Source organism: Hirundo rustica, chromosome 3 (assembly GCF_015227805.2).
Source record: "Hirundo rustica isolate bHirRus1 chromosome 3, bHirRus1.pri.v3, whole genome shotgun sequence".
In the NCBI taxonomy this organism is placed as follows: Eukaryota; Metazoa; Chordata; class Aves; order Passeriformes; family Hirundinidae; genus Hirundo; species Hirundo rustica.
The window spans coordinates 23,047,826-23,060,655 of NC_053452.1; the positions used below are offsets into that span (position 1 = coordinate 23,047,826).

General features: G+C 40.4%; 1 protein-coding gene across 4 annotated transcripts in view; it reads right to left on the bottom strand.

Annotated features, from left to right (window-relative positions):
* The window catches only part of RPS6KC1 (ribosomal protein S6 kinase C1), an 86,323-nt gene that overhangs the window by 26,875 nt on the left and 46,618 nt on the right, over positions 1-12,830 (bottom strand). For all 4 annotated transcript variants that reach the window (XM_040059396.2, XM_040059399.1, XM_040059401.1 and 1 more), the window contains 2 exons: positions 2,743-2,790; positions 1,038-1,170 (listed from right to left, as the gene is read on the bottom strand). In XM_040059396.2, coding sequence (XP_039915330.1) covers positions 1,038-1,170; positions 2,743-2,790 — 181 coding nt within the window. The remainder of the gene's footprint in view (positions 1-1,037; positions 1,171-2,742; positions 2,791-12,830) is intronic.

Below are 12,830 nucleotides of genomic sequence, written 5' to 3' on the forward strand. Positions count from 1 at the left end.
CACACCTCAAGAAAAAGTGCTGCACTGTACAGAGCAGCACTGTAAACTCCCAAGATCACCATCAGGCACTGCTGCAATGTGAGGTTTTTCTTCCTGCATCAGTGCTCACGGCAAAACCAAGCCACACATTGCAGAAACATTCATTCCTGTTGCAAAGCTAACTTTAACTGGCCTCATATGACAATTTGTTCATGAAAAAGCCAAAATCTAAGTTATTAGGGGAAAAAAGGAAATAATATTCCCGGTAATAAAATTATCTTCTCTATCAGTCAGCTTAGTTCCTATCACCCACTCTGAGTTATTAACATTTCCAAAAAAAATAACTATTAGCAATCCCAAAATTTATATTCTGCACTCATTCTAAACAAATATGGGTAATTACATTTAGGAAATATTTAAATCCAGGTGTTAGACAAAAAAATCAAAATGTAATTATTTTGTGCCACCTGTTCCCTGTACATTTAACAGGAATTTTATAAATAGTTTGAAGGCACAACTCTGTGGTTCTGCTTTGAACTCCTGTGTGATGCCACTAGCTATTTTTTTAAAAATCCAGATCAGTGCAATATTAACCAACAGGAAAATGTTCTTGGTTTCAGCAGAGCTATCAAATTCTTGTGCAAATACCTGTCATTTTAACTAAAAGATGCTAAAAAGATTTACTTGCCAAAGTTTATGAAAGTAGCCGAAGACTTTATCTCTGAGAGATAAATGTAAATAATGCAGATAGTTGTTGCAGTCAAAGCACTCCCTCTCCTGTAGAAAATAAACAGTTGGAATCTTTCAATACTGCTACAATTCAAGCAACCCACCAGGATTTGAGGCCATTTGAAGCAGGAATCAGATCCACCGCAGAATGAGAGGCGAAAAGGGGGAGGGACGGAGGAACAGAGTGGGGTGTCTTACATGACATCTCTCTGGCACACTCAAAATATTTTAACTGGATGTATGAGATTAATTTGACAATGAAGTGCACCATCGATTAAAACTGAAAACCTTTGACTCTTTGCAACAATATGCTTAAAGGAGAGACAAACCTTCTGCGTGCTGCAGCACGAGGAAGACAGACTCCTCGGAGATGATGTACTTGTGCAGACACACCATGTTGGGCACGCAGCGGGGGATGATGGTCGTTCTGCTCCTGCTGCACTCACTACTTTTCCTTAGACCCTGACAGAGAACAAAAAGGTCAGTTGTACCCTCAGTTGCCTTTGGAGCCTGCTGTGCTCTGTGTTTATCAACCAAACTAATCTATCCGAGTTACTCTGGGCTTCAGAGAAACCACTCATCTGCTGCTCTATGCCCCTCGGTCCCCCGAGGCTGTGCTGATGGCATCTGGCGCGTTTCCAGAGAACAGAAGATGGCACAAAGCTGCCATTAAAATCAATTACATGGGTCAATGTTTTTATTAGAATCTCTCTCAAACTAAGTCATCAGGATGACACTCACTTATTTCCCTGTGACCCTCTTCTAAAATTTTATTTTTGCGTGTGACCAAAAGACACTATTAAAAAAATTCAATTCGAGTCCTAAAGACAAAAGAATGCCTTAGCCTCACAGGTAATCCTCTCATTTCCATTTTAGTTTACTAAAGAGAGCAACCACCTCAATAAAAAGGAAAGGAAAGGATTAGTCTCCTTGAGAGGCAATGATTTTTGGGAGGCAGCGCAGGGATGAAGTTGCCAGAAGTGAAAAAATTGATGTGGGAGGGTGGAAGGGAGGGGAGAGAGAAAGAGAAAAAAATTTATGTCAATAGTGTGACCTATTACAATATTGATAAACATAGGCAGTTACATGGGAAATTCAATGTTACCCTATCTGCCAGTAGCTAATGTGAGGTTCTAATATACAATATTCACAAATGAACCTTTATGAGAAACAAACAGGTTTGCTGTATCCTGCGCACACAATTTCAAAGGCCGATGTACAAAGTTAAGGTGGGTTGTAAGCCAGATCTTACAAAATGTTAACAAGTAATTAAAGCTTCATGTTTGGGACACAGCTTTTTTTCCATCATTCCTGCCACTAGCAGTGGAATTCATATCAAGGAGAGGCTGAAGTAAGTGGCCACAGAAACAATACTCGTAACTAAACTAATTCTCAGCATCACAGATGCTCTAAGCATATTGGGGTCTTGATCTGAACACTTTCTGAAACATAAAAGAGTAATGCAAAAAATTTTACTCTGACTAAGTAACTGTTCATAAACGTAATGGGTTAGTAACATTAAACCCAGTTATCTCAGAGTATTTATGTAAAACATAAAGAAACAAATTTGAAGTAGGCCAGTTGCACATTTCATCCAGAACCCACATTGGCCAGCAGGATATTGGCCAGCTAAAAAAGACCAGACACAAAATGCAGTGAATTTGCTTGGATTAAGGAGAATTTTCACCTTTGTCAGAAGCCCTGAGCCACCAGGGCTTTAGAGGCGTTTTAAGCAGCACATTAAATGTGTGATTCTTTACCAAAGCTCGCAAAGGTGTTGGCCTCAATAACCAGAGGCATCTCAGGTGACTAAACCAGCACATCTGAGCACTAGGGATGTTAGACAGAAAGGAAAGGAATGCAAGCAAACACTGACAAAAGGAATTCCAGGGCACTTAATATGTATTACCATAATAACAATATATTACAGGGATACCTCTAAAAATTACATACAAATTGATCTTTGTGTGGTGGCGTAATTTAGGAGGCCTTATAATAAAAGATTATTAACAAATAATAAAATATTTTACCCACCTTCAATATAAAAGTCTGCTGTGTTCTAGTGTCCATTACAAGCAAAACCTAAGCAAGAAGTAATCAGAATTTATTTAAGATTGACACAAGTAAGCTAACAAACACAGTTCTTAAATCTAATGTTGAATATTCTTACAAAGAAAGTGATATAATCAATTTAAAAATTAAACCCCTGCAGCATACAGATTTGACAAGCAGTCTTTTTTTTTTTTTTTTTTCAGTGAAAAAAAAAAAAATTACTGAAGATACAGTTCTTTAAAATTAGGGTAACAACAAAAAAAAAATAGGATTTTCTAAGAGGAAAAAGTGTGGATGGGTTTGCTGCAGAGAGAAGAACACCTAGAGCTGCAAAGAGCATCTCTGTTAGCAGTGCGTCACCTCTACTGAGAGCCTTTTAAACACAGCAAAGAGAGAAGCACTACACAGCAACTACACTCTAAGCAAGCTCCATGTGTTTATGTGCTGAAAACAAAACAAACAGAAAGATATATGTGTGTATTCATTTAGGAAACTGCGTCTTTATAAAGCTGGAACCCTCTGCCTTTAAGTCACTGTGCTCGGGAATTAAGTGTTTCCAAAGTCTAAGAACACAGATGTGCTTGAAAAGCACCAGCTGCATGACAGCCACACCAGCAGCACAAGCACAAGCGCAGCCCAGCTCTAGGAACAAGAGTGTGCCCTCATTGTTTATTTACAGCAGACATTGTAAGCTTCCAGTATAAATATTCACGGCTACACCAAAACATTTAGGCTGCAAAATCAAACTGCTGAAGGGCTCCTTTCCCACGCCAGCACTGGGGTTACCTAGCACTGGGTTTAACAGACAAGATGCAGCAACTCCGAGTGAACAGCAAGGCGCAGTGAAGCTCACGTCAGCTTGCATCCAAAAAGGATTCTTGCAGAGCCATGGCACGTCAGGAGCAACACGGCTTCATCAGGTGGCCGAAGGAGAACACCACACAGCCTCCCTCAGCTCCCTGCTGTGAGGGGCAGCAATGCAGCCGTGCTCTGCTCTCTCAGGATGGCAGCATTCAAAGCCTACTTCTCTTCCCACCGCATCTCAAACACGGCGAGAACTGAAGTCTTTTCTAATCATTTCTCTCTCACCGTATTTCACCAAAACAAATGAAGTCACAGACTCTTCCCCATTTCAAAGAACTCCTCTTTTTTGTTAGGGTTGCAGACAATTTTAAAAATTTTTCTGTATCTTTGGGGGGAAAAGAAAATTAATAGAAGTCGATGCTACTGAGATTATTTTGACAAAGGAATGATACACAGTTTCCATGTCAAGGGCACAGTAAGGAAAGGCAAATATTCCCAGACTCTTGAGTTTGCCAAACAACTTTCTGGGTGTCTTACATAGGGCTTCCAGAAACAGTGGAAACCAACTCAATAAATAACAACTGTAAAACTGGTTTTGTTATCCTTGCTTAACCAAAAGGTGTAAAAATTAAAATTACAGCAAAACCCAAAACCACACAAACCAACCAAAGAAAATCAACTGAGGAAGAGAAAAATAAAAGCCATTTTAACAGAGGTGCCAAAAGAAGACAAAAATGGTTTGGAAACACCCATGTGTTTACAATCACTCTCCTTCCTCTTCTCCCAAGTTTGTTTGCAACTAGACACTGTTCACATTGAGGCAATAAATACGAGAACATATGTGATTTTTTTTTTAAATGTGCCCTTTGACTGTCAATATCTCCCAAACAGGTGTTGGCTAAATGATTATAAATTGGCCTCTGGATACACCTCTTCAACTGAGCCATACAGGACTGGCGATAATATAATTAGACCTAAAAACATCAGGCTGGTGAATGCTTTCCATCTGTTTGGCAATAATGTTTAGTTAACAATAGTCTTTAAAAGAAGCACCTTCAACTTCAGTTCTTAAAGTTATTTATAGGGCCATTCTTAACACACCAGCACTCTTGCTAACAAGAGCTTTAGCCACTTGGAAATTATTAGCCATACGGCTGTATACGAAAAGGAATGGCAGCATTTAACATCTGCATCTCTCCAGATTTACAAGCATCAACCTCATTTAAAGTCATTTCTTAATGAACAGTTCCGTGGTCTGTATTAATATTATAGTTGCATGCACAAAGATCATAAGGAGCCAAACATTTTTTTAATACCAACAGTAGGCCAATCAGTAATGAAGCTGTCAGCATAAAGGACAGAATAATAGCTTCTTTAACCCTCAAACAGGGTTTGTTCATTTGTAGAGTAGAAGACACCAATTTAAAAACTGCTCATGGGTTTGCTCACCTTTATAAAGACAAAAATCTAATTTGGTACTAATTTGATACAATTGTCTTTCCAATAAAAGGCTCCTAAAGCCATCTTTTATTCCATGATAAAACAACTGCTATAACTAAAACTGTCATGAAATAATTACCTTTGATAGCATACCTTATTGCACAAATACAATTAATGTATTCCTCCCTTTCATTTTTCACACTTGCTTATCAGCACTGTATTAGCATATGGTGCAACAGAAGAGATTACAGAGCCCTCTCCCCATAAGTTGAGGCACAGAACCACGACCACTAACGCCAATAAAACAGACAGCGGGTCCCTGTAGGGTAACTTCATCTGCCGTTATATTGCAGCATCAACACGAAAGCAGCAGCTCCAGTTTTATGCTTGCAATAACAACAACCCTGTGCCTTTGAGGTTAACCACCTACATGGACTACCCAGTCCAACCAACCAGCTCCTTTCTTTTTGCTTCCCTCTGAGCCTCCTACTTTCCCCAAGCGGCAAACACCTCATTTACAGTTCCACTTCATTTGAGGGGCAATTATTTCTTTGTTGATTCTGTACCAACTTTTGGCAAGACTGTCTACTTCAAAAGTGACTCCAAGAAGCCCAGGAAGAGCCTTGGAAGTAACTTCAGAAATTCGTGTACTGATGGTCCATTTGGCCCTGGCGGACTGCAGACTTTACGTGGGCCCACCAAATCAAAAACTTGTTTCAAGGGAAAGCAGACTGCATGCATTATTACAAAGACGTGGTTTAACCAGATTCTCTTAAATAATTAAAGGACAACAGGACTGGGTAAGTCACTATCAGAAAGCTATTTCAGGAAGGGATAAGTCCAGGAAAGAAAGGGTCACAAGTATATTTGCTTGACTTTTTATCACTCACCCAGTGCAGAGAAAGGTCAGCAGCTCTTGGATGCATTACAACACTGCTGCAGAAGGGCACAACTGACCCAGGTGCCAACTTACTCTCCTCATCTCATGCTTATAGACAGCAAGTCCACCAAGTCTCCTCTTTGCATTCCTTCACACCTCTCTCCTGTGGCAAAAGTGGTTTTGTAATTCCAAGATTCCTTTTTTTAAAACGCAAAGTGACATCATCCCTAAAGGCACGATGGGACAAAACAGGATTCCACAGAGCATTCCCTAGGACAGAACTCTGCTATTCTTCAGAGCAGATCACACAGAGATGCTGGCATTATCGTAGGCTGCTTCTAGCCCACATGAGCCAACAGAACCTCTTCCACCATCTAAGTTGTAACATTTAACATCTCTGAACAACGAGCTGTTGGCTGGAACGTTCAGAGAGGAGGGAGAAGAAGGCACAGCAGGGCACTCCTGGGCACTGAGCAACTAGACTGTGACACAAAAGGAGACAAGGCAAAATCCTATTTGTAACACTAATGGACGAGCAGAGTCCAGGTCCACGTATCACGCTGGCTCTTACGGCTGTGTTGCTTACTCGTTCTTTCGCTGTTTTTTTGCACTGATGACAACCTCAATACAGCCGAAAACACTGACAAACAAATAAATATCTAATGCAAATAAGTGTCTTCAGCAGCACAGATATCCTAATTTTGTACAAGCACTGGAGCACTCAGGAACATCCCAAAACACAAGTGAACAGAGCAGCACCACATGACAGTGCCTTAGTAAACTGCAGATATCAATACCCCTCCAAACCACCAAATAGGATTTCTTACTTGTGAATTCTTTTTTTCTTTTCCTAAGTCAAGGGTTAATTCTGATGCTGACAGCAGCTACTTAAAAAAATTAGCTTCTTAGATTTGATTTACAGTGTATCCAGCAGCTTAGAGGAAAATAAATTAAATTCAATTCAATATAGTAGGTACAATTAATTGGAGAAAAATAAAATAAAACCTGCTGAGTAAATAACCACAGTCTAGCTTTAAGAAAACAGTTGATTTTAAGATCCTTTAAATGCACAGAAATTAGCAAATGTTTCGGCATGCTAATTTTTTTTAATTAAAAGATATTTCTGCAGTAAAAGCTCTTTCATATGCACTACTGATTCTTCATCAAACGTTAAGTTTTCAACTTAACACCAGTATAGCCGGTGGCAGCCTGAAGGTTTACCATCTGCTGCCACCCAAAGTCACGGTGGCCACCTTCAGAACATATGCATCAAAGCCCTGAGATAAGAGACTGAAGGAATACTGCAGAAGTCAGCATAAGGGGGAGCACAGACCCAGGGGCAGGCAACAGGCAAGTCACCAGGAAAAAAGAGCGTGGTGAACCAGCAGCCACCCCAGCGAGCACCCAGCCAAGGTCACGGGGGACAGCGCTGGGAGAGGCGAGGGCTGCTCTGAGCCGCACTGCTCTCCTCTCCTCTCCTCTCCTCTCCTCTCCTCTCCTCTCCTCTCCTCTCCTCTCCTCTCCTCTCCTCTCCTCTCCTCTCCTCTCCTCTCCTCTCCTCTCCTCTCCTCTCCCTCTCCCTCTCCCTCTCCCTCTCCCTCTCCCGCCAGTGGCTGTAACACTAACACACAAATCCCGTCACGCTGCAGACATTCGCTTCCCCACTTCCCCTTCCTTTTCTGGGATATTTTTCCACCCCCTCCCTTCTCCCCTGCCCAGCATCTCGATACTGACTTTTTTCCCAGTTTCTGTTCTTTCAGGACATAGCACAGACCATACCTGTGCTTTTTATTTACTAAAGCAGTTTTTAACACTAATCAAAACAAACACGTCAACACATTTGCTTACAAAAATGTGACTTTAAGTTCACTGACACAAGAGAAAAATAGCTCGTGCCTGATCAAAGACAATGGAATAAAATCTCTTACTGCACTACTAGACAGCTAGAAAGGTTTTCAAGACAAACCACAGCTAAGGGGTTACTTTAAAACCAGCTCCATTTTTGTTATTAAATTGCTGCTTTACACTGAAAATACAACATGTAAATATTGTCACCAGTGGGCCATCTATTAACTCTGGCCCTTATCTGCTCAACAAATGTACCCTTATCATAGGATAGATACTCCAGCAAAAGTCTACAGACTTGAAAATGTATCAGATGATCATCTAGGATTCTTTTTCTTGTGTTTACCCCACCAGCTGGAAAATGGTGTACTGACAGATGACAAGGAACGAGACAAGTCATCCACCTGATCCCTGGCACCAGTATTTGGGACTGCAAGAAAACCTCAGCCGGGGCTGGAGCTCAGCTTGGTGCTGCACTCAGGACACGGCTGTGATGATGGGCAGGAGCAGGGGTGCAATTCCCTCCTGCTCTCCTCAGCTGTGCCGGCTGTCACAAGGCTACCAGGATTAAAAGATCTACTTAACACAGATTTATTCTTGTCACTTTTCAGATTACACCACCCGGACTCTCACTCATCTCGCTCTGTTGTTACAGAAAGAGATTACATTTGGCTAATATGTATGAAAAATGTGATTTGTCCTTATCCTTGTACCTGTGCAATATGAATTATCTTCAGTTTGCAATTATTCCTCCTTTCAAATCGTTATTCTAAGGAACTTACAGCCTGTATATTCTATGACTTGGAATGATAGTGTACTTATAAGACAAACGGGGCAGCTTTAAATAATGAAAATGCTAAGAAAGCAGCATAAATTCAAATTTGAATTTTTAAATACTTTGACTTGGTTGGTAACAGAGAAGAAAGTCCATCTTCTTAAAGTAAACTAAAAACTGGCCAATAAATTACAAATGGCAAAATATTAACCTAGAAAATATATCTGGCAGGTTTTACTAGTGAAAGCATTTTATAATATGAAATGCCACTGGCATCCCAGAATAATTGCCTGGCACAAATTGTGTACTAAGCATCTTAGTAACAGTTAGGAAGACAAACTTAAATAATTTTGGCTTAAAAGAAACTATTAATATTTTATATCTTTCTGAAGGCCAGAAGACATAGAGTACAGGCATGAAGAATGTTCAACAATACAATTTCTTTTTTCTAAAGGCAAGGGCAAGGGCAAAATTTGCATTACTCAACCAAATCTCACCCAAGTCAAAAGAAATTTTAGGGAGACAAACAAGAAAGAAGGTGGAGAGAAACTAAGTGTTACAACAACAAACACTCAGAAATGTTCAGATTTGCATAAATGGAATGATTTCAGGAAAACAAGCAGCAGGTGTTTGGGGGCAGGGAAGAAGGGACAGGACACTTTCTAGCTGGCAGAGATACTATGTTCTAAAGTTGAGCAAGCTTTTTTACTTGGGGCTTGAAACCTGACAGTAGTTTAAGAATAATCCCACAGCAGTAGAGAAAGGAAGGTAGTGAGCCAAGAAATCAGTTTTGACAATAACTCTGTAGTTGGTTTGATTTTGTAGGACTTGGCAAGCCACTTAAGAAGCCAAAAGGTTATCAAAACATAAAACCAGCTCTTAAGAGTTCATTTGTATGAATAGTTACTATTATTACTCAAATTCAGATTTTCAACATCTTTGCCACTGCTATTTTCCATTATGCCCTGTTTTAGGTACATTCCAGCTCCCTTTCCCCCACACCTCCTAGGCACACACAGCCACTCATTCCAATCCGTAAAATGATCTAAGGATGCTCGAGTGAGCACACCTGAGAGCCAGGGGAGAGAAAACATCTGCTACGGTCAACTTGGCTTCACAGCTGCAACAGTCTTTAATCTCACCTCCCAGTAAAAGGCTGAATATTTAAGTTCCTAACAAATACTAACAGGGCATAGTTAGCTATGTCTGTTATTCATGCACAACAACACACATGCTGCCATAAGAAGGGCCTATTCCTTCTACCCCTCTGATTAAATTTCATTAGAACGAGCCATAACCTGTTTGAATTCAACTCCGGGTCTGCAGATTATGCACGTGAAGTTGACGTATATTCTACATATTTCTGCTTTTCGGCACTTTCTCTCATTAAGCAGATGAGTAGTAATCACACTTTATAAATAATTAGTAATATTAATTTGGTTCTCCTGTGTATTTTTAAAGTCACTTCACCAAAATGTACAGTCACCAGAGGCAGGACTTCTCAGGACACCCTGGGAGACAAAAAAACCCCAAAAACCCTATATTCACAACAAAGAGAATTGCTTCCATTTCCTAAAAAGCGTTATCCATCTCAGAAACTTCAGAAATAATTTCACCACAAAGCCCTGATGAGAGTATGTGATTTTATTAGGTTTCATAATAAAGCTTAACAAACAGTGTATCGAGCAACAAGCTCAAATGCACGGGGACAGCTGGGGAAGAACTGAACACAGCCAGCGCCAGTACTGAGAGTGTGCCTTGATGGGCGACCAGGGGAGGGGATAGAAGAGACATAAAAGACAGCCATTGGTTACAGAGGCATAGTTATTACTTAATGCATTCTGCTTTCAAGATGAATCTTTAAACTGAATGAATCTAAATAACAGAAGGTTCTAAAGAATAAGAAATTGGGTTTGAAACAGCATTGTGAAGGTATCCAGCAGCCCCATAACAAAGTCGTTTCTTTAGGGGCCCGTTGTAGCTTCAAAGGAAAGATTTGCCTAGGGCAGAAACTCAGCACAGAACCTGCAACCTTGATTTTTAATTAGGCAAATTTTGAAAGCAAAACTCTTCCCTATTCCAAAAAAAAAGTAGTTTTCTACTTAAAGGTACATGAGCTGATAAAATAATTGATCATTTGTAGCTGGTGATAACAACAGCTACAATATTTAGGTATTTGTTTTCAATGCAGTACCTCTGGTAACATTAATAAGAGCTTTGCTGCCCAAACAGCAACATCCCACATTCCACAACGTTTGCAGGACAAAAGCCACCTTGACTATTAGATTACACTTCTTTTTTCAGAACCCTACTTACAGGCAAGCTCTTCACATATTAAACATATAAAATACCTGCAAACACCACCTCGTTAACTTTTGACACCATGAAGTGAGCAAACAGAGCAGCAGAACTCAAAAAATAGAAAAAAAAAAAAAAAAACCAAACACAACAACACCTTCCTCAAGCAAAAGGTAAGTCCCCTTTGGTCTACTAGAATAGTCAGATTTATACTACAGCCTTTGCATGAGAGTAAAAGCAGAAGGATGGGAGGCAAGACAGATACGGGCATTCTTCCTTGAATTTTCACAATAATTCAAGGAGTTCAGTAACTTAAATTAGTAGTAACTCAGTAATGCTAAGATCTCTATCTCTCTCAGATTTAGCAGAAAAGAGTCAAGGCAACAAAAATTATTGAGGTGACAAGGAAGGTGAAAGAGCAGACAGGGAAAAGAAAGATTGCATGTTCGGAATAAACCAGGCTAAAATTAAATATGAAATCATGCTGCCTAATCTAAAATAGTTTGAAAAACCCCGAGTTTCAGGTAGCAACAAGCATTTTGTCCGTGAAAATGAAGCCAATTCAAAACACTTGAAGAGGCTTCAAAAGAAGAACAAAGAGTGACATTACTCTAAGGGAAAGCACTGAACCTTTCAGCATTTGAATGAGGGAAGGTTAACAGCTGGTTTTCTCGAGGCAGCACGGTAGCAGGCAGACACCACTCTGGGCTTCAGCAGTGGGAGAACAAGTCTGCGAACTAACCAACACCGTTTTTAAGTCAGTGTGTTTAAGCCAGTCTTGCACAGGGTCAGTCAAGCCAGCAGCTACAACGCCAGTGGCTCATTACTGTAACCCACACACCCATTTTCTGCTGAAACCAAAGCAGCTATCTTAGGATTAGAATGGAAGATTATTTTCAGGCAAAACTCTGCGTGGTGCTGAATCAGTTACAGCCTTGTGCCCAAAAGTATCTTCAATGCTGGCCCTGAAAATCAAAATCCGTTTTCAGGAACAAGCAGGCCATGTCATCTACTCGGCTACAGCAAGGATACTTACACATTGATTGGATTTCTCCATGCTGTGAGCTTTAGGGCACATGGAAGCAGAGTAGGAGGGAAATGACAGCGATGGTGAGGAAGGAAGGGAGGTGGTTTGCATTTTGTGTACGCGTTATAAAACCAAATAAAATATTCTCTGGGCTTAGAGCAGGTTTTCGTTTCCCTCACAAGTTTACGAACACCTAGACATATATGCTAAAAAGCAGCATACTCAGAACAAGGCTAAGACTGTGACGAGAGAATCTGGAAGTAGGAACGCAGAGTACAAAGACACCTGAAAGAACCCAGCTCCCTTTGCTACACAATAATTAAACATGAACTCTGAGCCCTAGGATACTGTTTACACAGGAGCATATTCCAGCTGTATGCACAGGCCTGCTACTCCTTGTATGCATCTCCAGCTCTGAGAATCTTGGGGCTCTGTAATCATTAGAACCCTGATTTTCCCCAGCTGTGCTTCAAAGATCTGGACACATTCATCTCACACTTGGGACGCTTACTGAAACTGCTCACAGAGAGCTAAGGAGTCCTGGTACCACCAAGGACTGCAAAAGCTTCATTCTCATCAAGCATCTTTTCCAGTAGCTGTCCATCAGCAGTACACAAGAATGGAGATACTGAGAAAGTCTTTCTTGATCCACTTCCAACATTTCTGCGGGCTCACTCTGTCAGAATAATTCACAAAATCCATGCACATTGCATCCATTTAGTGGCTACTAATTTAGTTAGCACCTACTAACACGTGCTACAGATAGGTGGTCCTTCCAACATATCTCTCTGACATGTATAAAGAGTGGAATACAGGCTAAATTCTGTACTTACAACTGAGGAAAGAAGACTATATGAAGTCAGAGCTTAGAAAACCTTGTGTGCTATAAAAACAACCTTACTTAATATATACAGCCCTCTAAGGAGAAGTTATCAACTTATGCACACAATTACAACGAAACAAAGAAAAACAAAAACCAGTCCCAACAGCTAGGTTCAGTC